The sequence below is a fragment of the Oncorhynchus masou genome, chromosome 17, assembly GCF_036934945.1.
Source record: "Oncorhynchus masou masou isolate Uvic2021 chromosome 17, UVic_Omas_1.1, whole genome shotgun sequence".
NCBI classification, from domain to species: domain Eukaryota; kingdom Metazoa; phylum Chordata; class Actinopteri; order Salmoniformes; family Salmonidae; genus Oncorhynchus; species Oncorhynchus masou.
Genome location: NC_088228.1, coordinates 44656734 through 44682188, shown reverse-complemented (window position 1 = coordinate 44682188; position 25455 = coordinate 44656734). Strand labels below are relative to the sequence as shown.

Here is a 25455-nt window from a genome sequence, read left to right as displayed (position 1 = left end):
ATTGAGACATGGATGATACAGGGTTGCCATAACAATACACAGGCATACAATACAGCAGTCTGGTTGGTTATTGAGACATTGATGTGCATTGATACAGGGTTGCCATAACAATACACAGGCATACAATACAGCAGTCTGATTGGTTATTGAGACATGGATGATACAGGGTTGCCATAACAATACACAGGCATACAATACAGCAGTCTGGTTGGTTATTGAGACATTGATGTGCATTGATACAGGGTTGCCATAACAATACACAGGCATACAATACAGCAGTCTGATTGGTTATTGAGACATGGACGATAAAGGGTTGCCATAACAATACAGCAGTTGCGCATAAATTGATGTAACCTTTAGGGGTAGATTTGGGATGGAACAGTACTCTACCATAGTGCTAGGTGGAGCTTTCATCCTATTAATTACACCAATTAATTATTTTCTAATCTAAGAAGTGCAGCTAGGTCACTGCTCTGTGAGCAGAGTGTTTTGTGTGCAGCAAATGGGTGTGTGTGTGTATGTGTATGCAATGGGTGTGTGCCTTTGCAGCGTGTGTGTGCATTTGTGGTGTGTGTATGTGTGTGCCTTTGCAGCATGTGTGTGTGCCTGTGCAGTGTGTGTCCATGCAGCATGTGTGTGTGCCTGTGCAGTGTGTGTCCATGCAGCATGTGTGTGCCTGTGCAGCGTGTGTCCGTGCAGCATGTGTGCGTGCCTGTGCAGTGTGTGTCCATGCAGCATGTGTGTGTGCCTGTGCAGCGTGTGTCCGTGCAGCATGTGTGTGTGCCTGTGCAGCGTGTGTCCGTGCAGTATGTGTATGTGCCGGTGATACGTGCTGCACCTCGTGCCGTGGGTTTCCCTCAGAGACAGTGGGCTCCTCTGTGTCATGTGCAGGGGACTCACAGCACCCCTCATCACCCAGCATCAACAGGACATTCTGGGCTATATTTAGACTGGGATAACAGCTAGACCCATGGCATGCTACATTTGGACCTGATTCAAAGTGGACACCATAGCAGCCTAAACTAAACACCATATGTGACCGACCACCTCGATTCGGCTCATGTAGCAAAATTTGAAATAGTTTTTTTTACATTGGACAAAACTAAAGACTCAGAGCTAGAAATGGTATATAATACCCTGCAATTGAGGAACAATGTCAAAGTAGTTTTGCTTTGAAAGTTGATCAACTTATAAACCCCACTTTTGAGAAAATTGCCTGTGAATGTTTTTGTACACTTACTGGAGATCTCTTCCTTCTCTACACCCATTTATCATCGTTCACACCCTGTTAAGCTTTAGCCCCACCCATCTCTTTAAAAACTGTTTCACCGAGTCTTGGCTGAACGACGACATGAATAACATAGACCTGGCGGGCAGGATAGAACGGCTGCCTCTGGAAAGATAGGGTTGGCGGTCTGTGTATATTTGTAAACAACAGCTGGTGCACGAAATCTAAGGAAGTCTTGAGGTTTTGCTCACCTGAGGTAGACTATCTCATGATAAGCTGTAGCCCACACTATTTTTCATCTATATTCTTCGTAGCTGTCTATTTGTCACCACAAACCAACGCTGGCAGTAGGGCCACATTCAATGAGCTGTATACGACCATAATGAAACAGGAAAACGCTCATCCAGAGGCGGTGCTCCTAGTGGCCGGGGACTTTAATGCAGGGAAACTTAAAACCGTTTTACCTCATTTCTATCAGCATGTTAAATGTGCAACCAGAGGGAAAAAACTCTGGACCACCTATACTCCACACACAGAGAGGTGTACAAAGCTCTCCCTCGCCCTCCATTTGGCAAATCTGACCGTAACTATATCCTTCTGATTCCTGCTTACAAGCAAAAATAAAGCAGGAAGCACCAGTGACTAGATCAATAAAAAAAGTGGCCAGATGAAGCAGATGCTAAACTGCAGGACTGTTTTGCTATCACAGACTGGAATATGTTCCGGGATTCTTCCGATGGCATTGAGGAGAACACCACATCAGTCACTGGCTTCATCTTTGCACTCTCTGTTTCCTGCGTCTAACTCCACACCTACGACACCCGGAGCAGTTCCCTTAGCCTCCATATACAGCTACTTCATTTCACACACATCACCATGTTGAAACATTGACTTTCTTCAGATGTATCACATGGGAAAAAGACAACAGTTGAAATAACCGTTCATTTTCAGGTCCCATGATAATATTTATTTACTATTTTATGGAATAGTTCCTGTGATGGATTTTGTTGTGGTTGATATTGTGATGATGAGGAGACTTGCTGTGAGACAGCCTGTCTTAGAAGCACTGAAATTTAGTGGAAGAGTCCAGACTATGTGAAAGGATGTCCAAAATCAACTGCTAGCCCAAAACTCTATACACTTAGATCTGAAAGAATTGTATAAATATAACCAAAATGGTAACAGCTCCACCATGCCTTTTAATTTGCTAGTTGGATTGTCTGCCATATTGCTTAAACCTTTCCAATCCTGTCAGATTTACGGAAATACATAGAGATTAGGGTCAATGGGTTGAATTGGGATGTTTATTAATCTGCTGAACCGACATTGTGGAAGGAGATGCCTAATCTGAATGTGCTTGATGTCACTTCCTCCCACTAAGCAACTTCAATTTCCTGATCTGTGATCAGTGATGCTGATCTGCTAGACCTCAGATTGGGAGAGTCACTAATTACGTGCTACATGGAAACCAATCTGTATTTAGATAGCTCCAGGAAGTACCCTCTTATTGGTTCATCCAACCTTCCTCTTTTTAACATCACCCAACCTGGAGCACGTGTTTACCTATTGTAGCCAATTTGGAGGTGCTAGTTTCTAAAGTCTTCCTCTCCGAGTGTGTTTTATTGAAATGGCGGAGCCTGTCAATGCCAGGGGCCATCCACAAGAGACTGTTGTTTTTGCATGAAAAGATGGTTTGTTTTCAAGCACTGAGACCTGCTCAGAATGTCTAGGCTGAGTTTGTAGGCCAGAATGTTCCAATACAAGTCGAAAGGTTTACAAGCCTGATGGAAGAGGTGGAATACAACGTGTGGTGGTACTGACCTGAAGGCCTGGGTTTGAAGCCCCCTGGTGTCAGATCTGGGTAAACCCCACCCCAGCTCTTGAGGCCTGTAGCCACTGGTTCTCTTCCTTTGCCTTGAACCAGAGAGTGACTTAGACCTGGGAAACAAAGTGAACATGCAGTATTCTCTGGCCTGTCAGTGACATTGGTTGGTCTTTACAGTGCTGCAGCCCTGGAGTTCTCGGACTGGGGACACTTGGGTTTAGGTTGATGTTCTCACTGATCTTGTGTTAGTATGTTGTAAAACCAAAGCTTCGCCAGGTGAGTCGCTGTGCTTCAAGGCCCTTGTCTTGCCAGGTTCCTCTCTGTCCTAGCAGAGCCATGATCTGACCCATTCTGATCCATTCTGGGCCAGTCCAAATGAAGGGCCCAGAGCTGCTCAGCCTTGGTATAGCTAACCTCTGTTATTACACAGGAAATATATTGGATAATCTGGTAGGTGACCTGTTGCAGAGGTAAGCACTGACTAATTGGCAAGCCTTAAAAACCTCTTTAATTTATTTCAGTGTTTTCAAACAAGTTTAAATGGTTCATCTGCTAATAGATTTAAATTCAATACAAAAATTGCATATCATATAAATGGCCAATTGTATTGTCCAATATTATTGTGTATTGTATTTTAGAAAAGATAAACAAAAAGGTCTTAAATCACTAAAGATGCTACCTTAACGAACAAGAGTTTAGAATTGTTTCGCTGAGGGTTATCTGGTGTCATGGAACTACTAAACCTCATCCAGCTACGTACTGTAACACTTTCACATGATTAGTTCCTCACTCATTTTAAATAAGGAATAATGTGAGGATTTGTCCATCAGCTTTAGAATCAGAATTATTGAATAGTTTGGTATGACAAATGCTTTCCCCTTGTCATGCAGTAGAAGATATCGCATGAAATTATTGAAAAAAAGGTTTGCTAGGCTGTTCCCATAGCATAATCCTTTTGGATCCTTGTAGAACTCTGTGGAAAGGGTTCTACATGGAACCCAAAAGGGTTCTTCAAATGGTTATTCTATGGGAACAGCTGAATAACTCTTAGGTTCTAGATTATACACTAGGACATTGTTTTTCTAATAGTGTAGTTTTGGCGGGTGGGGATTGGTTCAGAAAAGGGCTAGAAAGAGGGGGGAGGAGGAAGGAGAAGAGGAAGATCGTGGTCAGAGCTGTAGCCTGCCCATCCTTTCTCTGACTGCATCCTTAAATAAAGGTTACCTAAAGACATTGAAATTCTCTCACTCCACCAAAATAAGGACTCACAGTTAATCTTTGGTTCTCATTGTAATATCTTGGCAACTTCTAACCATTCTTTAAAACAAGGATTGACAGTTAATCTTTGGTGACTTCGAACTAGTGGTCTGTGATATGTGCTGATGCAGTAAACCTGCCGACAGTGCAGCTCTCATGCACTGAATCAAATCCTATCCCTCCGTTTACTCTCTAGTCCACCTGACATGGAAAAATGGTCTTCTTCTGTGAAATGGGGGAGATTAGTCCCTGACTGTCCCTTTGTTTTGGAAATACCACTGAAATACTAAAGAACAAACCATAAAATCTCTGTTATCAGAGGATTTGATGCCTCCTGCTGGTTAATCTTCGAACTGCATCAAAACATTACATTAGAAACATTAGATTTTCTTCTTTCTTTCTTTTACAAGTGCCAGTCTGTTTTTGCTATTATGTCAACTCCCTAGTAAGAACTGATCTGGACCAGGCTACTACCAAAACACTTCAGCATACTAATATTATGTCAACTCCCTAGTAAGAACTGGATCTGCATACTAATATTATGACCAGGATCTACTACCAAAACACTTCAGCATACTAATATTATGTCAACTCCCTAGTAAGAACTGATCTGGACCAGGCTACTACCAAAACACTTCAGCATACTAATATTATGTCAACTCCCTAGTAAGAACTGATCTGGACCAGGCTACTACCAAAACACTTCAGCATACTAATATTATGTCAACTCCCTAGTAAGAACTGATCTGGACCAGGCTACTACCAAAACACTTCAGCATACTAATATTATGTCAACTCCCTAGTAAGAACCAATCTGGACCAGGCTACTACCAAAACACTTCAGCATACTAATATTATGTCAACTCCCTAGTAAGAACTGATCTGGACCAGGCTACTACCAAAACACTTCAGCATACTAATATTATGTCAACTCCCTAGTAAGAACTGATCTGGACCAGGCTACTACCAAAACACTTCAGCATACTAATATTATGTCAACTCCCTAGTAAGAACTGATCTGGACCAGGCTACTACCAAAACACTTCAGCATACTAATATTATGTCAACTCCCTAGTAAGAACTGATCTGGACCAGGCTACTACCAAAACACTTCAGCATACTAATATTATGTCAACTCCCTAGTAAGAACTGATCTGGACCAGGCTACTACCAAAACACTTCAGCATACTAATATTATGTCAACTCCCTAGTAAGAACTGATCTGGACCAGGCTACTACCAAAACACTTCAGCATACTAATATTATGTCAACTCCCTAGTAAGAACTGATCTGGACCAGGCTACTACCAAAACACTTCAGCATACTAATATTATGTCAACTCCCTAGTAAGAACTGATCTGGACCAGGCTACTACCAAAACACTTCAGCATACTAATATTATGTCAACTCCCTAGTAAGAACTGATCTGGACCAGGCTACTACCAAAACACTTCAGCATACTAATATTATGTCAACTCCCTAGTAAGAACTGATCTGGACCAGGCTACTACCAAAACACTTCAGCATACTAATATTATGTCAACTCCCTAGTAAGAACTGATCTGGACCAGGCTACTACCAAAACACTTCAGCATACTAATATTATGTCAACTCCCTAGTAAGAACTGATCTGGACCAGGCTACTACCAAAACACTTCAGCATACTAATATTATGTCAACTCCCTAGTAAGAACTGATCTGGACCAGGCTACTACCAAAACACTTCAGCATACTAATATTATGTCAACTCCCTAGTAAGAACTGATCTGGACCAGGCTACTACCAAAACACTTCAGCATACTAATATTATGTCAACTCCCTAGTAAGAACTGATCTGGACCAGGCTACTACCAAAACACTTCAGCATACTAATATTATGTCAACTCCCTAGTAAGAACTGATCTGGACCAGGCTACTACCAAAACACTTCAGCATACTAATATTATGTCAACTACCCCTAGTAAGAACTGATCTGGACCAGGCTACTACCAAAACACTTCAGCATACTAATATTATGTCAACTCCCTAGTAAGAACCGATCTGGACCAGGCTACTACCAAAACACTTCAGCATACTAATATTATGTCAACTCCCTAGTAAGAACTGATCTGGACCAGGCTACTACCAAAACACTTCAGCATACTAATATTATGTCAACTCCCTAGTAAGAACTGATCTGGACCAGGCTACTACCAAAACACTTCAGCATACTAATATTATGTCAACTACCCCTAGTAAATATTATGTCAAACTAAGAACTTATCTGGACCAGGCTACTACCAAAACACTGGACCAGCATACCAAAACACTTAGCATACTAATATTATGTCAACTCCCTAGTAAGAACTGATCTGGACCAGGCTACTACCAAAACACTTCAGCATACTAATATTATGTCAACTCCCTAGTAAGAACTGATCTGGACCAGGCTACTACCAAAACACTTCAGCATACTAATATTATGTCAACTCCCTAGTAAGAACTGATCTGGACCAGGCTACTACCAAAACACTTCAGCATACTAATATTATGTCAACTCCCTAGTAAGAACTGATCTGGACCAGGCTACTACCAAAACACTTCAGCATACTAATATTATGTCAACTCCCTAGTAAGAACTGATCTGGACCAGGCTACTACCAAAACACTTCAGCATACTAATATTATGTCAACTCCCTAGTAAGAACTGATCTGGACCAGGCTACTACCAAAACACTTCAGCATACTAATATTATGTCAACTCCCTAGTAAGAACTGATCTGGACCAGGCTACTACCAAAACACTTCAGCATACTAATATTATGTCACCACTTCAGCATACTAATATTATGTCAACTCCCTAGTAAGAACTGATCTGGACCAGGCTACTACCAAAACACTTCAGCATACTAATATTATGTCAACTCCCTAGTGATCTGGACCAGGCTACTACCAAAACACTTCAGCATACTAATATTATGAGTAAGAACCATCTGGACCAGGCTACTACCAAAACACTTCAGCATACTAAAAAGTAAGAACCAATCTGGACCAAAGCATACTAATATTATGCCTAGTAAGAACTTCTGACCAGGCTACTACCAAAACATCACATACTAATATTATGTCAACTCCCTAGTAAGAACAGATCTGACCAGGCTACTACCAAAACACTTCAGCATACATACTCATGACATCTAGTAAGAACTGATCTGGACCAGGCTACTACCAAAACACTTCAGCCAATAACAACTCCCTAGTAAGAACATCTGGACCAGGCTACTACCAAAACACTTCAGCTAAATATTATGTCAACTCCCTAGTAAGAAGATCTGGACCAGGCTACTACCAAAACACTTCAGCATACTAATATTATGTACTCCCTGTAACAATTGATCTGGACCAGGCTACTACCAAAACACTTAGCATTATAAATGACAACTAATATTATGTCAACTCCCTATAAGGATCTGGACCAGGCTACTATGTAAAGATCAGGCTACTACCAAAACACTTCAGCATACTAATATTATGTCAACTCCCTAGTAAGAACTGATGGACCAGGCTACTACCAAAACACTTCAGCTAGTAAGAACTGATAGCTAACCAAAACACTTCAGCATACTAATATTATGTCAACTCCCTAGTAAGAACTGATCTGAGAACCAAAAATCAGCATACTAATATTATGTAGAGACATAAGGCTTACCAAAACACTTACATACTAATATTATGTCAACTCCCTAGTAAGCCTGATCTGGACCAGGCTACTACCAAAACACTTCAGCATACTAATATTATGTCAACTCCCTAGTAAGAACTGATCTGGACCAGGCTACTACCAAAACATTCAGCATACTGATATGTATAGGCATCTGGACCAGGCCCCCATACTAATATTATGTAAGAACTGATCTGGACCAGGCTACTACCAAAACACTTCAGCATACTAATATTATGTCAACTGATAGTAAGGATCTGGACCAGGCTACTACCAAAACACTTCAGCATACTAATATGTGCAACTGATAAGGATCTGGACCAGGCTACTACCAAAACACTTGCCTAATATATGTCACTCCCGGATCTGGACCCTACTACCAAAACATGTGCATACTGATATTATGGCAACTACCCCTAGCATACTAATATTATGTGCCTGATCTGGACCAGGCTACTACCAAAACACTTCAGCATACTAATATTATGTCAACCCCCTAGTAAGTGCCTGATACTTCAGGCACCCTAGGCTGATCTGGACCAGGCCTACCAAAACACTTCAGCATACTAATATTATGGTAAGAACATCTGGACCAGGCTACTACCAAAACCCTAGTATGTGCCTGATATAGGACCAGGCTACTACCAAAACACTTCAGCATACTAATATTATGTCAACTCCCCTGATATAGGCACCGAACCTGGACCAGGCTACTACCAAAACACTTCAGCCTAATATTATGTCAACTCCCTAGTAAGGATCTGGACCAGGCTACTACCAAAACACTTCAGCATACTAATATTATGTCAACTCCCTAGTAAGAACTGATCTGGACCAGGCTACTACCAAAACACTTCAGCATACTAATATTATGTCAACTCCCTAGTAAGAACTGATCTGGACCAGGCTACTACCAAAACATGTGCCTAATATTATGGCAGTAAGAACTGATCTGGACCAGGCTACTACCAAAACACTTCAGCATACTAATATTATGTCAACCCTAGTAAGAACCGATCTGGACCCTACTACCAAAACACTTGCCTGATATAGGAACCCGATCTGGACCCTACTACATGTGCCAATATTACACTGGACCAGGCTACTACCAAAACACTTGCATACTAATATTATGTCAACTCCCTAGTAAGAACTGATCCCCTACCAAAACACTTCAGCATACTAATATTATGTCAACTCCCTAGTAAGAACTGATCTGGACCAGGCTACTACCAAAACCTTCAGCATACTAATATTATGTCAACTGCCTAGTAAGAACTGATGGACCAGGCTACTACCAAAACACTTCAGCATACTAATATTATGTCAACTCCTAGTAAGAACTGATCTGGACCAGGCTACTACCAAAACACTTCAGCATACTAATATTATGTCCTGATATACCAAAACACTTCAGCATACTAATATTATGCTAGTAAGGACCAGGCTACTACCAAAACACTTCAGCATACTAATATATGTCAACTAGTAAGAACCGATCTGACCAGGCCCCAAAACACTTCAGCATACCTGTCAATAGTAAGGATCTGGACCAGGCTACTACCAAAACACTTCAGCATACTAATATTATGTCAACTGCCTGAATATCTGGACCAGGCTACTACCAAAACACTTCAGCATACTAATATGTGCCTGATAGTAGGATCACCAGGCTACTACCAAAACACTTCAGCATACTAATATTATGTGTAAGAACTGATCTGGACCAGGATACCAAAACACTTCAGCATACTAATATTATGTCAACTCCCTAGTAAGAACTGATCTGGACCAGGCTACTACCAAAACACTTCAGCATACTAATATTATGCCTAAGAACTGATCTGGACCAGGCTACTACCAAAACACTTCAGCATACTAATATTATGTCAACTCCCTAAGATATCTGGACCAGGCTACTACCAAAACACTTCAGCATACTAATATTATGTCAACTCCCTAGTAAGAACTGATCTGGACCAGGCTACTACCAAAACACCCAGCATACTAATATTATGTCAACTCCCTAGTAAGAACTGATCTGGACCAGGCTACTACCAAAACACTTCAGCATACTAATATTATGTCACCCTAGTAAGGATCCCCCTACCAAAACACTTCAGCATACTGATAGTGGACCAGGCTACTACCAAAACACTTCAGCATACTAATATTATGTCAACTCCCTACTACCAAAACACTTCAGCATACTGATATTATGTCAACTCCCTACCAGGCTACTACCAAAACACTTCAGCATACTAATATTATGTCAACTCCCTAGTAAGGCATCTGGACCAGGCTACTACCAAAACACTAGCATATAATATTATGTCAACTGATAGTAAGAACTGCACCAGGCTACTACCAAAACACCCATACTAATATTATGTCAACTGCCTAAGATGATCTGGACCAGGCTACTACCAAAACACTTCAGCATACTAATATTATGTCAACTCCCTAGTGCGATCTGACTACCAAAACACTTCAGCATACTAATATTATGTCACCCTAGTAAGGATCTGGACCAGGCTACTACCAAAACATTCAGCCTAATATTATGTCAAAGTAAGAACTGATCTGGACCAGGCAAAACACTTCAGCATACTAATATTATGTGCCTAGTAAGAACTGATCTGGACCAGGCTACTACCAAAACACTTCAGCATACTAATATATGTCAACTTAGTAAGAACTGCTGGACCAGGCTACTACCAAAACACTTCAGCATACTAATATTATGTCAACTGAGTAAGAACCGATCTGGACCAGGCTACTACCAAAACACTTCAGCATACTAATATTATGTCAACTCCCTAGTAAGGATCTGGACCAGGCTACTACCAAAACACTTCAGCCTAATATTATGTCAATAGTAAGAACTGATCTGGACCAGGCTACTACCAAAACACTTCAGCATACTAATATTATGTCAACTCCCTAGTAAGCCTGATCTGGACCAGGCACTACCAAAACACTTCAGCATACTAATATTATGTCCTGATAGTAAGAACGATCTGGACCAGGCTACTACCAAAACACTTCAGCATACTAATATGTCCTGAGTAAGAACTGATCTGGACCAGGCTACTACCAAAACACTTCAGCATACTAATATTATGTCACTCCCTAGTAAGAACTGATCTGGACCAGGCTACTACCAAAACACTGTGCATACTAATATTAGTAAGCCTGATCTGGACCAGGCTACTACCAAAACACTTCAGCATACTAATATTATGTCAACTCCCTAGTAAGAACCTGATATGTCAACTCCCTAGTAAGGATCTGGACCAGGCTACTACCAAAACACTTCAGCATACTAATATTATGTCAACTCCCTAGTAAGAACATCTGGACCAGGCTACTACCAAAACACTTCAGCATTCATGTGCATAAGAACTGATCTGGACCAGGCTACTACCAAAACACTTCAGCATACTAATATTATGTCAACTCCCTAGTAAGAACCGATCTGGACCAGGCTACTACCAAAACACTTCAGCATACTAATATTATGTCAACTCCCTAGTAAGGCATCTGGACCAGGCTACTACCAAAACACTTCAGCATACTAATATTATGTCAACTCCCTAGTAAGAACTGATCTGGACCAGGCTACTACCAAAACATTGCCTGATATTATGGCACCCAGGAACCGATCCCAGGCTACTACCAAAACACTTCAGCATACTGTCAATATAAGACTGGACCAGGCTACTACCAAAACACTGCATACTAATATTATGTCAACTCCGAACTGATCTGGACCAGGCTACTACCAAAACACTTCAGCATACTAATATTATGTCAACTCCCTAGTAAGAACTGATCTGGACCAGGCTACTACCAAAACACTTCAGCATACTAATATTATGTCAACTCCCTAGTAAGAACTAATATGGACCAGGCTACTACCAAAACACTTCAGCATACTAATATTATGTCAACTCCCTAGTAAGAACTGATCTGGACAGGCTACTACCAAAACACTTCAGCATACTAATATTATGTCAACTCCCTAGTAAGAACCGATCTGGACCAGGCTACTACCAAAACACTTCAGCATACTAATATTATGCCTGATAAGAACTGATCTGGACCAGGCTACTACCAAAACACTTCAGCTACATGTGCCTGATTTAGGCTACTACCAAAACACTTCAGCATACTAATATTATGTCAACTCCCTAGTAAGAACTGATCTGGACCAGGCTACTACCAAAACACTTCAGCATACTAATATTATGTCAATATAAGGATCACCAGGCTACTACCAAAACCCCATACTAATATTATGTCAAGTGTAAGAACTGATCTGGACCAGGCTACTACCAAAACACCAGCTACTAATATTATGTGCCTGATAAGGCATCTGGGGCTACTACCAAAACACTTCAGCATATGCCTGATATTATGTCAACTCCCTAGTAAGAACCTGATCTGGACCAGGCTACTACCAAAACACTTCAGCATACTAATATTATGTCAACTCCCTAGTAAGAACTGATCTGGACCAGGCTACTACCAAAACACTTCAGCCTGATCCCTAGTAAGAACCACCCAGGCTACTACCAAAACACTTCAGCATACTAATATTATGTCAACTCCCTAGTAAGAACTGATCTGGACCAGGCTACTACCAAAACACTTCAGCATACTAATATTATGTCACCCTAGTAAGAACTGATCTGGACCAGGCCTACCAAAACACTTCAGCATACTGCCTGATCCCTAGTAAGGCTGGACCAGGCTACTACCAAAACACTTCAGTGCCTCCCTAGTAAGAACCGATCTGGACCAGGCTACTACCAAAACACTTCAGCATACAATATTATGTCAACTCCCTATAAGAACTGATCTGGCACCAGCATACTAATATTATGTCAACTCCCTAGTAAGCCCTACCAGGCTACTACCAAAACACTTCAGCATACTAATATTATGTCAACTCCCTAGTAAGAATGATCTGGACCAGGCTACTACCAAAACACTTCAGCATACTAATATTATGTCAACTCCCTAGTAAGAACTGATCTGGACCAGGCTACTACCAAAACACTTGCATACTGTCAACTCCCTATAAGCAGGGTGCATACTAATATTATGTCAACTCCCTAGTAAGAACTGATCTGGACCAGGCTACTACCAAAACACTTCAGCATACTAATATTATGTGCCTGTAATACCAGGCACCAAAACACTTCAGCATACTAATATTATGTCAACTCCCTAGTAAGAACTGATCTGGACCAGGCTACTACCAAAACACTTCAGCATACTAATATTATGTGCCTGATCTGGACCAGGCTACTACCAAAACACTTCAGCATACTAATATTATGTCACCCGGCCCCCTACGTGTGCCTGATCTAGGAGGGGGCTACTACCAAAACACTTCAGCATACTAATATTATGTCACTCCCTAGTAAGAACTGATCTGGACCAGGCTACTACCCACTTCAGCATACTCAACTCCCTAGTAAGAACCGATCTGGACATCAGCATACTAATATTATGCCTAAGAACGATAGGCTACTACCAAAACACTTCAGCATACTAATATTATGTCAACTCCCTAGTAAGAACCGATCTGGACCAGGCCTCAGCATACTAATATTATGTCAACTCCCTAGTAAGAACCGATCTGGACCAGGCTACTACAAATGTGCCAGCATATAATATTATGTCAACTCCCTAGTAAGAACCGATCTGGACCAGGCTATACCAAAACCTCAGCATACTAATATTATGTCAACTCCCTAGTAAGAACCGATCTGGACCAGGCTACTACCAAAACACTTCAGCATACTAATATTATGTCAACTCCCTAGTAAGAACTGATCCCAGGCTACTACCAAAACATTGCCTAATATAGGCACTCCCTAGTAAGAACCGATCTGGCTACTACCAAAACACCCTACCAAAACACTGTGCCTGATATATGGCACCCTAGTAAGAACCGATCTGGACCAGGCTACTACCAAAACAAGTGCCTGATATAGGCACCCAGGCCCCCCAAAACATGTGCCTGATATAAGAACCGATCTGGACCAGGCCTACCAAAACACTTGTGCCTGATATTAGGCACCCTAGTAAGAACCGATCTGGACCCTACTACCAAAACATTGCCTGATATAGGCACCCTAGTAAGAACCCCCTACATGTGCCTGATATAGGCAGGGGCCGATCCCCCTACCAAAACATGTGCCTGATATAGGCACCCTAGTAAGCCCCCCTACCAAAACACTGTGCCTGATATAGGCACCCTAGGCCCCCTACATGTGCCTGCATACTAATATAGGCAGGGGGAACCCCTACATGTGCCTGATATATGCACCCGGTCCCCCCAAAACATGTGCCTGATATAGGCACCCGATCCCCCTACCAAAACATGTGCCTGATATAGGCAGGGGCCCCCCTACATGTGCCTGATATAGGCAGGGGCCCCCTACATGTGCCTGATATAGGCAGGGGCCCCCCTACATGTGCCTGATATAGGCACCCGGCCCCCTACATGTGCCTGATATAGGCAGGGGGCCCCCCTACATGTGCCTGATATCTATAGGCACCCGAACCGATCCCCCTACATGTGCCTGATATAGGCACCCAGGCCCCCTACATGTGCCTGATATAGGCACCCGGCCCCCTACATGTGCCTGATATAGGCACCCGGCCCCCTACATGTGCCTGATATAGGCACCCGGCCCCCTACATGTGCCTGATATAGCACCCGGCCCCCTACATGTGCCTGATATAGGCACCCCCATGGGCCCCCTACATGTGCCTGATATAGGCACCCGGCCCCCCTACATGTGCCTGATATAGGCACCCGGCCCCCTACATGTGCCTGATATAGGCACCCGGTCCCCCTACATGTGCCTGATATAGGCACCGGCCCCCCTACATGTGCCTGATATAGGCACCCGCCCCCCTACATGTGCCTGATATAGACACCCGGTCCCCCTACATGTGCCTGATATAGGCACCCGGCCCCCTACATGTGCCTGATATAGGCAGGGGCCCCCTACATGTGCCTGATATAGGCACCCGGCCCCCCTACATGTGCCTGATATAGGCACCCGGCCCCCCTACATGTGCCTGATATAGGCAGGGGGCCCCCCTACATGTGCCTGATATAGGCACCCGGCCCCCTACATGTGCCTGATATAGGCACCCGGCCCCCCTACATGTGCCTGATATAGGCACCCGGCCCCCCTACATGTGCCTGATATAGGCACCCATGTGCCCCCTACATGTGCCTGATATAGGCAGGGGCCCCCCTACATGTGCCTGATATAGGCACCCGCCCCCCTACATGTGCCTGATATAGGCATGTGGGGCCCCCTACAGTGTGCCTGATATAGGCACCCGGCCCCCCTACATGTGCCTGATATAGGCAGGGGGCCCCCCTACATGTGCCTGATATAGGCAGGGGCCCCCCTACATGTGCCTGATATAGGCACCCGGGCCCCCTACATGTGCCTGATATAGGCACCCGGCCCCCCTACATGTGCCTGATATAGGCAGGGGGCCCCCTACATGTGCCTGATATAGGCACCCGGCCCCCCTACATGTGCCTGATATAGGCAGGGGGCCCCCCTACATGTGCCTGATATAGGCACCCGGCCCCCCTACATGTGCCTGATATAGGCACCCGGCCCCCCCTACATGTGCCTGATATAGGCAGGGGCCCCCCCATGTGCCTACATGTGCCTGATATAGGCAGGGGGCCCCCCTACATGTGCCTGATATAGGCAGGGGCCCCCTACATGTGCCTGATATAGGCACCCGGCCCCCTACATGTGCCTGATATAGGCACCCATGGCCCCCTACATGTGCCTGATATAGGCACCCGGCCCCCTACATGTGCCTGATATAGGCACCCCGGCCCCCTACATGTGCCTGATATAGGCACCCGGCCCCCTACATGTGCCTGATATAGGCAGGGGGCCCCCTACATGTGCCTGATATAGGCACCCGCCCCCCTACATGTGCCTGATATAGGCACCCTGATATAGGCAGGGGGGCCCCCTACATGTGCCTGATATAGGCACCCGGCCCCCCTACATGTGCCTGATATAGGCAGGGGCCCCCCTACATGTGCCTGATATAGGCACCCGGCCCCCTACATGTGCCTGATATAGGCAGGGGCCCCCCTACATGTGCCTGATATAGGCACCCGGCCCCCTACATGTGCCTGATATAGGCAGGGGCCCCCCTACATGTGCCTGATATAGGCACCCGGCCCCCCTACGATGTGCCTGATATAGGCAGGGGGCCCCCTACATGTGCCTGATATAGGCAGGGGGCCCCCTACATGTGCCTGATATAGGCACCCGGCCCCCTACATGTGCCTGATATAGGCACCCGGCCCCCTACATGTGCCTGATATAGGCACCCGGCCCCCCTACATGTGCCTGATATAGGCAGGGGCCCCCTACATGTGCCTGATATAGGCACCCGGCCCCCCTACATGTGCCTGATATAGGCACCCGGCCCCCTACATGTGCCTGATATAGGCACCCGGCCCCCCTACATGTGCCTGATATAGGCACCGGCCCCCTACATGTGCCTGATATAGGCAGGGGCCCCCTACATGTGCCTGATATAGGCACCCCCCCCTGATATACATGTGCCTGATATAGGCACCCGGCCCCCCCTACATGTGCCTGATATAGGCACCCGGCCCCCTACATGTGCCTGATATAGGCAGGGGGCCCCCTACATGTGCCTGATATAGGCAGGGGGCCCCCTACATGTGCCTGATATAGGCACCCGGCCCCCTGATATAGGCACCCGGCCCCTACATGTGCCTGATATAGGCAGGGGCCCCCCTACATGTGCCTGATATAGGCACCCGGCCCCCCTACGGTGTGCCTGATATAGGCAGGGGGCCCCCCTACATGTGCCTGATATAGGCAGGGGGGCCCCCTACATGTGCCTGATATAGGCACCCGGCCCCCCTACATGTGCCTGATATAGTGCCAGGGGCCCCCCTACATGTGCCTGATATAGGCAGGGGGCCCCCTACATGTGCCTGATATAGGCACCCGGCCCCCCTACATGTGCCTGATATAGGCACCCGACCCCCCTACATGTGCCTGATATAGGCACCCGGCCCCCCTACATGTGCCTGATATAGGCACCCGGCCCCCCTACATGTGCCTGATATAGGCACCCGGCCCCCTACATGTGCCTGATATAGGCACCCGGCCCCCCTACATGTGCCTGATATAGGCACCCGGCCCCCCCCTACATGTGCCTGATATAGGCAGGCACACGGCCCCCTACATGTGCCTGATATAGGCAGGGGGCCCCCCTACATGTGCCTGATATAGGCAGGGGGCCCCCCTACATGTGCCTGATATAGGCACCATGTGCCGGCACCCCCCTACATGTGCCTTATATAGGCACCCGGCCCCCTACATGTGCCTGATATAGGCACCCGGCCCCCCTACATGTGCCTGATATAGGCACCCGGTCCCCCTACATGTGCCTGATATAGGCACCCGGCCCCCCTACATGTGCCTGATATAGGCAGGGGGCCCCCCTACATGTGCCTGATATAGGCACCCGGTCCCCTACATGTGCCTGATATAGGCACCCGGTCCCCCTACATGTGCCTGATATAGGCAGGGGGCCCCCCTACATGTGCCTGATATAGGCACCCGGCCCCCCTACATGTGCCTGATATAGGCACCCGGCCCCCTACATGTGCCTGATATAGGCACCCGGTCCCCCTACATGTGCCTGATATAGGCACCCTGTCCCCTACATGTGCCTGATATAGGCACCCTGTCCCCTACATGTGCCTGATATAGGCACCCGGTCCCCCTACATGTGCCTGATATAGGCACCCTGTCCCCTACATGTGCCTGATATAGGCACCCTGTCCCCTACATGTGCCTGATATAGGCACCCGGCCCCCTACATGTGCCTGATATAGGCACCCGGCCCCCTACATGTGCCTGATATAGGCACCCGGTCCCCCTACATGTGCCTGATATAGGCACCCTGTCCCCTACATGTGCCTGATATAGACACCCGGCCCCCCTACATGTGCCTGATATAGGCACCCGGTCCCCCTACATGTGCCTGATATAGGCACCCGGCCCCCCTACATGTGCCTGATATAGGCACCCTGTCCCCTACATGTGCCTGATATAGACACCCGGCCCCCCTACATGTGCCTGATATAGGCACCCGGCCCCCTACATGTGCCTGATATAGGCACCCGGTCCCCCTACATGTGCCTGATATAGGCACCCTGTCCCCTACATGTGCCTGATATAGACACCCGGCCCCCCTACATGTCCCTGATATAGGCACCCGGCCCCCCTACATGTGCCTGATATAGGCAGGGGGCCCCCTACATGTGCCTGATATAGGCACCCGGCCCCCCTACATGTGCCTGATATAGGCACCCGGCCCCCTACATGTGCCTGATATAGGCACCCGGTCCCCCTACAGTGTGCCTGATATAGGCACCCGGCCCCCCTACATGTGCCTGATATAGACACCCGGCCCCCCTACATGTGCCTGATATAGACACCCGGTCCCCCTACATGTGCCTGATATAGGCAGGGGGCCCCCCTACAGTGTGCCTGATATAGGCACCCGGCCCCCTACAGTGTGCCTGATATAGGCACCCGGACCCCCTACAGTGTGCCTGATATAGGCAGGGGGCCCCCTACATGTGCCTGATATAGGCAGGACCCATTGATTTGTGTAATTTGTAACACTCATCTCCTGTCCGACTGCTTTAAAAAAAGTTTCTATAACAAAATGTGATACCATATCCCGTGAAAGTTAATTACTTATGATTCAGGAAATACAACTCCAGAGATTGATGGGGAGGGGCGAGGAACACATATACCCCACTTCAATCAAGCAGGCTTCAGTCACCCACTTGTCTTCAGTCACCCTAAAGATTGAAGCGGGAGACAACAGCTCACACTGGACAGACAGGTGTCCTGCGATGGACAGCTCGCACAGCTTCCTCACCTATGGAGCTGGATCAAAGGTGATCTCATTGAAGAAGAGACCCAGGAGCCTCTCTACGTAGCCTGTAATGTTTTTGAAAGGGGAAATGTTTGTTAAATGGGTAGTGCATGTTATTGTATTTTATGATTCTATCAATTCGTTAATGTAGCAATCTACTCATTCTGCAATGTGTTTTCTATTTGTTTTCTCATTCTACAGGGTGTTTTTTATTTGAAATATGCAACATATGGTTGTGCAGTTTGTGAAACTTCAATGTTTTATTTTGAATTTTAGTGTATGTGAATTGCTCAACTGATGCAGATTTGAAATGAATAACTATAACCCCCCCAAAAAATAAAAATAAAATACATTATCATGACTCGCCCCAATGACACAAGATACATCAACTGTAAGACAACAACCACACAATGAAAGGGCAAAATATTATATTCCTTTTGTGGACAACATTCCTTGGGGCCAGTTGTGTGTTCTAAGACTAAATGCAGGGGGCTGGGGGATGGAAGATAAAAACCTTATACTGCAGTGACTCAGCTGTGTTATAGAAAATATACAAGTCAAAGCAGCCACAGTTGCATTATTTGACGTCAGCTACCGTGTCAGACACATCAAACTCTGATACTTACATTACGGTCAGCGCTTGCAAGATCCACTGTCTATGATGGCGTCCGTATTCAGGACTAGCATCTTGGCACGACTCATCGAATGTTCTCCCCCATTGGTAAAGCTGCCGCCTGCCCACCCGAAATGAAAAGCAGCCACGGCTATCTGATGTCTTCATACGTTCTGTTTGAGCGAGATACTGGCTTATGGTTTGTTAACAAGACCAAATCAAGGCGTAGGCGCACGTGATGTCGGTTTTAAGGCAGAACATAATATGTTGATATGATAAGACACTACCGTTGGGGTTTTACACTTCCTGCTTCATGTGATGTTGCATCAAGCCAGAAGTAAAGCCTTGGTAATGCCTGTCCAGAGATAGAGGAAGGAGTATCTGTCCTGCCTCCTGAATCCAAGCGTTTGACATGGGGGAGGGGACCAGTGACTTTATGATCCAACTTTATCAATGTAGAAGCAACAGTCATTTTGATGATGTTCGGGACCTTTAAGGAGAAATACTAAAAAATGAATGTTCACCAAATGTATAGCACCTTTCATATTGACATACAGTATTTTTAAAGGACAGTCCACACAGAGAGTAGACTTGCATTGTAGAAACCCATAGTCCCAACCCACTGGGCACACACTGGTTGAATCAACGTTGTTTCCACTTCATTTCAATCAAATTACGTTGAACAAATGTGGAATAGACATTGAATTGACGTCTGTGCCCAGTGGCATATCATTTGCTTTGTTTTTGTTGTTCATTTTTCACAAATATGTCTAATACAGTATAACAATGAAGTCATCTTTTCTTCAAATAAGTTAAAAAGTCAGTTCATATCAATATAAAATGTGAAAACAAAACTATAAAAAAAAACTAAATACCCCTTTTGAAGAAAAACTCGAGGGAAAATATTGCCCAACTATACAACCAAGGGTGCATTTCAATAGCTTCAAATGGCCTATTCTACTCATCTCCTCTCCTTCACTGATCTGAAAATGCAGGAATAAATCTGTTCTCAAGTTTCCCATTTGAGCATTTGAAGGACAGCAGAAGATGGGAGGACATACGTCTTTCTCCGTAGCACAAGTGTTACTGGTCTCCCCTCTGATTGGCTGAGCCCTTTCCGACACAGTCTTTCATTTCTCCCTTCAGCTGTGTAGAGTGACTGGCCATCGTTCCTTTGACCTGTGACAGGTGCAAGACTGAGTGTCTCTCCAGCTCTGTCCTGATCCTCTCCAGGTTGTCCGCCAGCTCCGCCAGGCCACCACACTGTCCCTCCACCTGGGCCACTCGACTATCCACCTCCTCCACCTCCCTCTGCACCCCCAGGGCCGTACTCCGGCAGCCCTGCAGCTCCCCAGCCAGTCTCCTCCTCATGCTCACCAGCTCCCCCTTCAGTTGGGCTAGTCGGTGCTCCCCGGCCCCCAGGAGGTAGGCCTGGCGCCCCACCAGCTGGGTGATACCCTGGACCTGGGTGGCTAGCTGATTCTCCCTGTGTGTCCACGTGGCATTAGCATGGCCCACTTCCTTACTGAACAGGCTAACAGAGTCCCTCAGGCCCTTCAGGGTGCGGTTGACTGAGTTGACTTTGATCTTGAGGAGAGTGATCTCTCCCTGGACAGAGCCTTCCTCGTCCTCCTGGGCAATGCGGCTCAGAAGGGTCTGCAGGGTAGTATTGAGACGGTCCAGCTGGTCAGCATGGGAGTCCAGACGGCCTGACACCTTCTTCTCCACCGCCTCACACTCCTCCACTAGGCCTGTCCGTGCGCCTCCTCCAGGGGGAGTGGCGTGGGAGCAGGAGGAGGTGCAGAGGAGCTCCAGGTCTGTGAGTTTCCTCTGGATGCAGTCCAGGTCTCCTTCCACCCTCCTCCTGACCGACTCAATCTCTGTCTCCAGGGCGGGCATCACCTGACTCTTCAGCAGAGCTGAGGCGGTGGTGTTACTCAGCTCCTCCAAAGCCACAAACACCCTCTCCTCCAGGGACTTCAGCTTGTCCTTCAGCAGGGTCTTGAAGCCATCCAGACCCCCAGGCACCTTGCCAACCCCTACATCCCCAGACTCGGTAACATTGAGCCTGGCATCTATGTCTTCCAGACGGGCCTCTATCAGGGTCTCAATGTGGATGGTCTGGTCAGTGAGAGAAGCCTGAAGCTCCAGCTGGGACTCTTTTAAGCCCTTCACTGACTCCTCCAGCATCAACATCCTCTGCGACAGGCTGTTCACCTGCTGGGACAGTCACATGTCAGGCATATAGTGTAGCAATAAGACATTTTGCTAATATTTTAGTAATATACAAGTTTTAGCCATTTAGCAGATAATATTTCATATTTACATTGAATAACTGTAACCCAATTTTCCTAGTGCATTTTTCAAGGTGTGTATGCCCATAACATTTGATGTGGTAGCTACTGTTTGAAGTATTGATGAATTTCTGTTGCCTCAATAAAAATATGCCATGTCCAGTAGCATTGAGAAACACCAAAGTTCATTGGTACCTGTCCACAGCAGCTCTCAGTGAGGGTCAGTCCCTGTATCTGGGCCTGCAGGGTACCCAGCTCCTCTCTCAGTCCAGTTTCTCTGCCGTCCAGAGACTGCTGTATGTGCTCCTGGCCGTTCATGTGTTCATTATGGCACTGTCTCTGAACCTCTCCTATCCTCTCCTCACAGTGGTTCTCCAGGCCAGACAGACGCCTCTCAAAGCCGTCCAGGATGTCAGCGCGGACACCTGCTAGTTTAGCATCCAGCAGCTCCTCCAGGGTGGAGGGAGAGACTGACCCAGTGATGGGCCTGCCAGTCGCAGCTTCCAACAGCTTTTTCAACTGCCCTTCATGGCCCAGAACCATGCCCTGAGGAAAGACAATGGTTTGGCTTTAGGAACACCTCAAATTCTTTGACACTGTAAATGAATGACAGCCCAGTCTCAGAATCTCAGTGTCAGAATGTTACCAATCAGCAAAAGTGATATTATTGATTTAGACATCTGCTACATTTCCATAAGCTAGCATAAACCAGTCTAATAACATTAACAAAACCGTAGCACCCACCTGTATCTCCTCAAGCACATGTCCTTTGGCTTTGAGCTCATCCTTTACCTCTGTCACCCTCCCAGCCAGGTCTCCGAACCCAGGGAGTCCCTCTCCCCCCTCCAGGCCATCTGGGGTCCCGTCTGGGATCACCCCAAAGCCAACAGAGGTGTCTGAAAGACGGGGGATGGTGGAGAGCAAGGAGCCCAGCATATTTTTTGTGTCCTCCCGGAGAGAGAGGTGCAGGCGGTCTTCTAGGCTGGCCATCACCCCGTTCAGAATGTCCAGATCCTGGGTCAGACGAAGCAGGTCTTCCTCCATACGATCGAGACGGTCTCCACCAACTTTATGACCCAGAGAGAAAGAGAAAACGTTATTACATAGGGCAAGGGAGGGAGAAGTGAATCACAGTTTGAAAATATAAATGGGCAAATATTTCACCCACTGTCTGGACTCACCATAGTTGGGTTTGCCGTTCCCGGTGGGCAGTTGTCCAGTGGGGATGGGTCTGCTATTAGGCTGATTTGGGAAGGGGCTCCCTGGCTCCAGATTAGACCCACCAGGAACAGGTTTTTGGATCAGGGGAGGTTGGGGGTGCCCATGGGGGTACCCCTTGATCCCTGGTCGGTGTGGGGCACCCCCTTTGAAAGGGGGCAGAGAGGTGGGTCCATCGTAGCAGTTCTCCCCAGAGTAGCCAGGACAACACCTCCACTCCAGCGCAGTAATTCTCTTATAGCCCACCTTATACTTAGGCTTGTAGAAGGTCCGGTACCTGGAGTGGATGGAGAGGAGAGAAGATAACAAGAGGTCAGTGACTATCTTAGAAAATGAGATGGGAGGAGAGAAGAGGGTAGATCAAAGGCTCAAGGTTTGTATATTGATACTGGGGAGGGTATGAACAGTAGATTTGGAGATAAAGAGACACTTTAGTGTGATGATGATGATGATGATGCATTCTCAGATGAAGGATTGTTACAAGGGTCATTGACCTCACTGAGACTGTTATGTCTTAAGGTGTCTACTCTTCTACTGAAGAATAGTGATCTCTACTCTCTCTTTCCTCTCTCTCTTCCTCTCTCTCTTCCGAGGTTAGCTAGCCAGCTATTTGTCGTCCTTAACGTAGGAAATGCTGCTAGCTAGCTAGCCAACAGCTAGCCAACCTCTACCGAATTGAACTCCAACTACCCGGTCAACATTCCGCGTCGCTCCACAGGTAGTATCACATTTTCATTTCACTTCATTACAGTACAACGGTTTGATTTGTTTGATCGTAGCTAGCCAGCTACATAGCCGTCTTTGTATCTAAGACAATTGTGTAGTCTAGAGCGATTTTCTAGGTTAGCTGGCCAGCTATTGTCGTTCTTCTAACGTAGCTAGCCAGCTAGCCCCCGAATAGCAGCACTGTAGTAACTATTACAGTACAACGGTTTGTTTTGTTTGATCGTAGCTAGCTAGCTACATAGCCGTCTTTGTATCTAAGACAATTGTGTAGCCTAGAGCGATTTTCTAGGTTAGCTGGCCAGCTATTGTCGTTCTTTTAACGTAGCTAGCCAGCTAGCCCCGAATAGCAGCACTGTAGTAACTATTACAGTACAACGGTTTGTTTTGTTTGATCGTAGCTAGCTAGCTACATAGCCGTCTTTGTATCTAAGACAATTGTGTAGCCTAGAGCGATTTTCTAGGTTAGCTAGCCAGCTATTGTCGTTCTTTTAAAGTAACGTAACGCAATCAACCTGCTAGCTAGCCAGCTAGCCCCGAATAGCAGCACTGTAGAAACTATTACACTCGACGGAACGACTTGATTAGTGTAGTGTCAACATCGCAGCCACTACCAGCTAGCCTACTCCAGCAGTACTGTATCATTTCAATCATTTTAGTCAATAAGATTCTTGCTACGTAAGCTTAACTTTCTGAACATTCGAGACGTGTAGTCCACTTGTCATTCCAATCTCCTTTGCATTAGCGTAGCCTCTTCTGTAGCCTGTTAACTATGTGTCTATCTATCCCTGTTCTCTCCTCTCTGCACAGACCATACAAACGCTCCACACCGCGTGGCCGCGGCCACCCTAATCTGGTGGTCCCAGCGCGCACGACCCACGTGGAGTTCCTGGTCTCCGGTAGCCTCTGGAACTGCCGATCTGCGGCCAACAAGGCAGAGTTCATCTCAGCCTATGCCTCCCTCCAGTCCCTCGACTTCCTGGCACTGACGGAAACATGGATCACCACAGATAACACTGCTACTCCTACTGCTCTCTCTTCGTCCGCCCATGTGTTCTCGCACACCCCGAGAGCTTCTGGTCAGCGGGGTGGTGGCACCGGGATCCTCATCTCTCCCAAGTGGTCATTCTCTCTCTCTCCCCTTACCCATCTATCTATCGCCTCCTTTGAATTCCATGCTGTCACAGTTACCAGCCCTTTCAAGCTTAACATTCTTATCATTTATCGCCCTCCAGGTTCCCTCGGAGAGTTCATCAATGAGCTTGATGCCTTGATAAGCTCCTTTCCTGAGGACGGCTCACCTCTCACAGTCCTGGGCGACTTTAACCTCCCCACGTCTACCTTTGACTCATTCCTCTCTGCCTCCTTCTTTCCACTCCTCTCCTCTTTTGACCTCACCCTCTCACCTTCCCCCCCTACTCACAAGGCAGGCAATACGCTCGACCTCATCTTTACTAGATGCTGTTCTTCCACTAACCTCACTGCAACTCCCCCCCAAGTCTCCGACCACTACCTTGTATCCTTTTCCCTCTCGCTCTCATCCAACACTTCCCACACTGCCCCTACTCGGATGGTATCGCGCCGTCCCAA

At 46.5% G+C, this 25455-nt stretch overlaps 1 protein-coding gene across 4 annotated transcripts in view; it reads right to left on the bottom strand.

The window, feature by feature from the left end:
- Positions 1–660: 660 nt before the first annotated feature.
- Positions 661–25455, bottom strand: part of LOC135559087 (EMILIN-3-like) — a 77971-nt gene continuing 53176 nt past the window's right edge. For 2 of the 4 annotated variants that reach the window (XM_064993453.1, XM_064993455.1), the window contains 4 exons: positions 23106–23419; positions 22669–22991; positions 22120–22470; positions 19265–21850 (listed from right to left, as the gene is read on the bottom strand). In XM_064993453.1, the coding sequence (XP_064849525.1) occupies positions 20714–21850; positions 22120–22470; positions 22669–22991; positions 23106–23419 (2125 nt within the window). In that variant the 3' untranslated portion in view covers positions 19265–20713. Of the gene's footprint in view, positions 3167–19020; positions 19083–19264; positions 21851–22119; positions 22471–22668; positions 22992–23105; positions 23420–25455 lie in introns of those variants that run through there. The other 2 variants (XR_010458435.1, XM_064993454.1) reach the window with 2 other exon arrangements.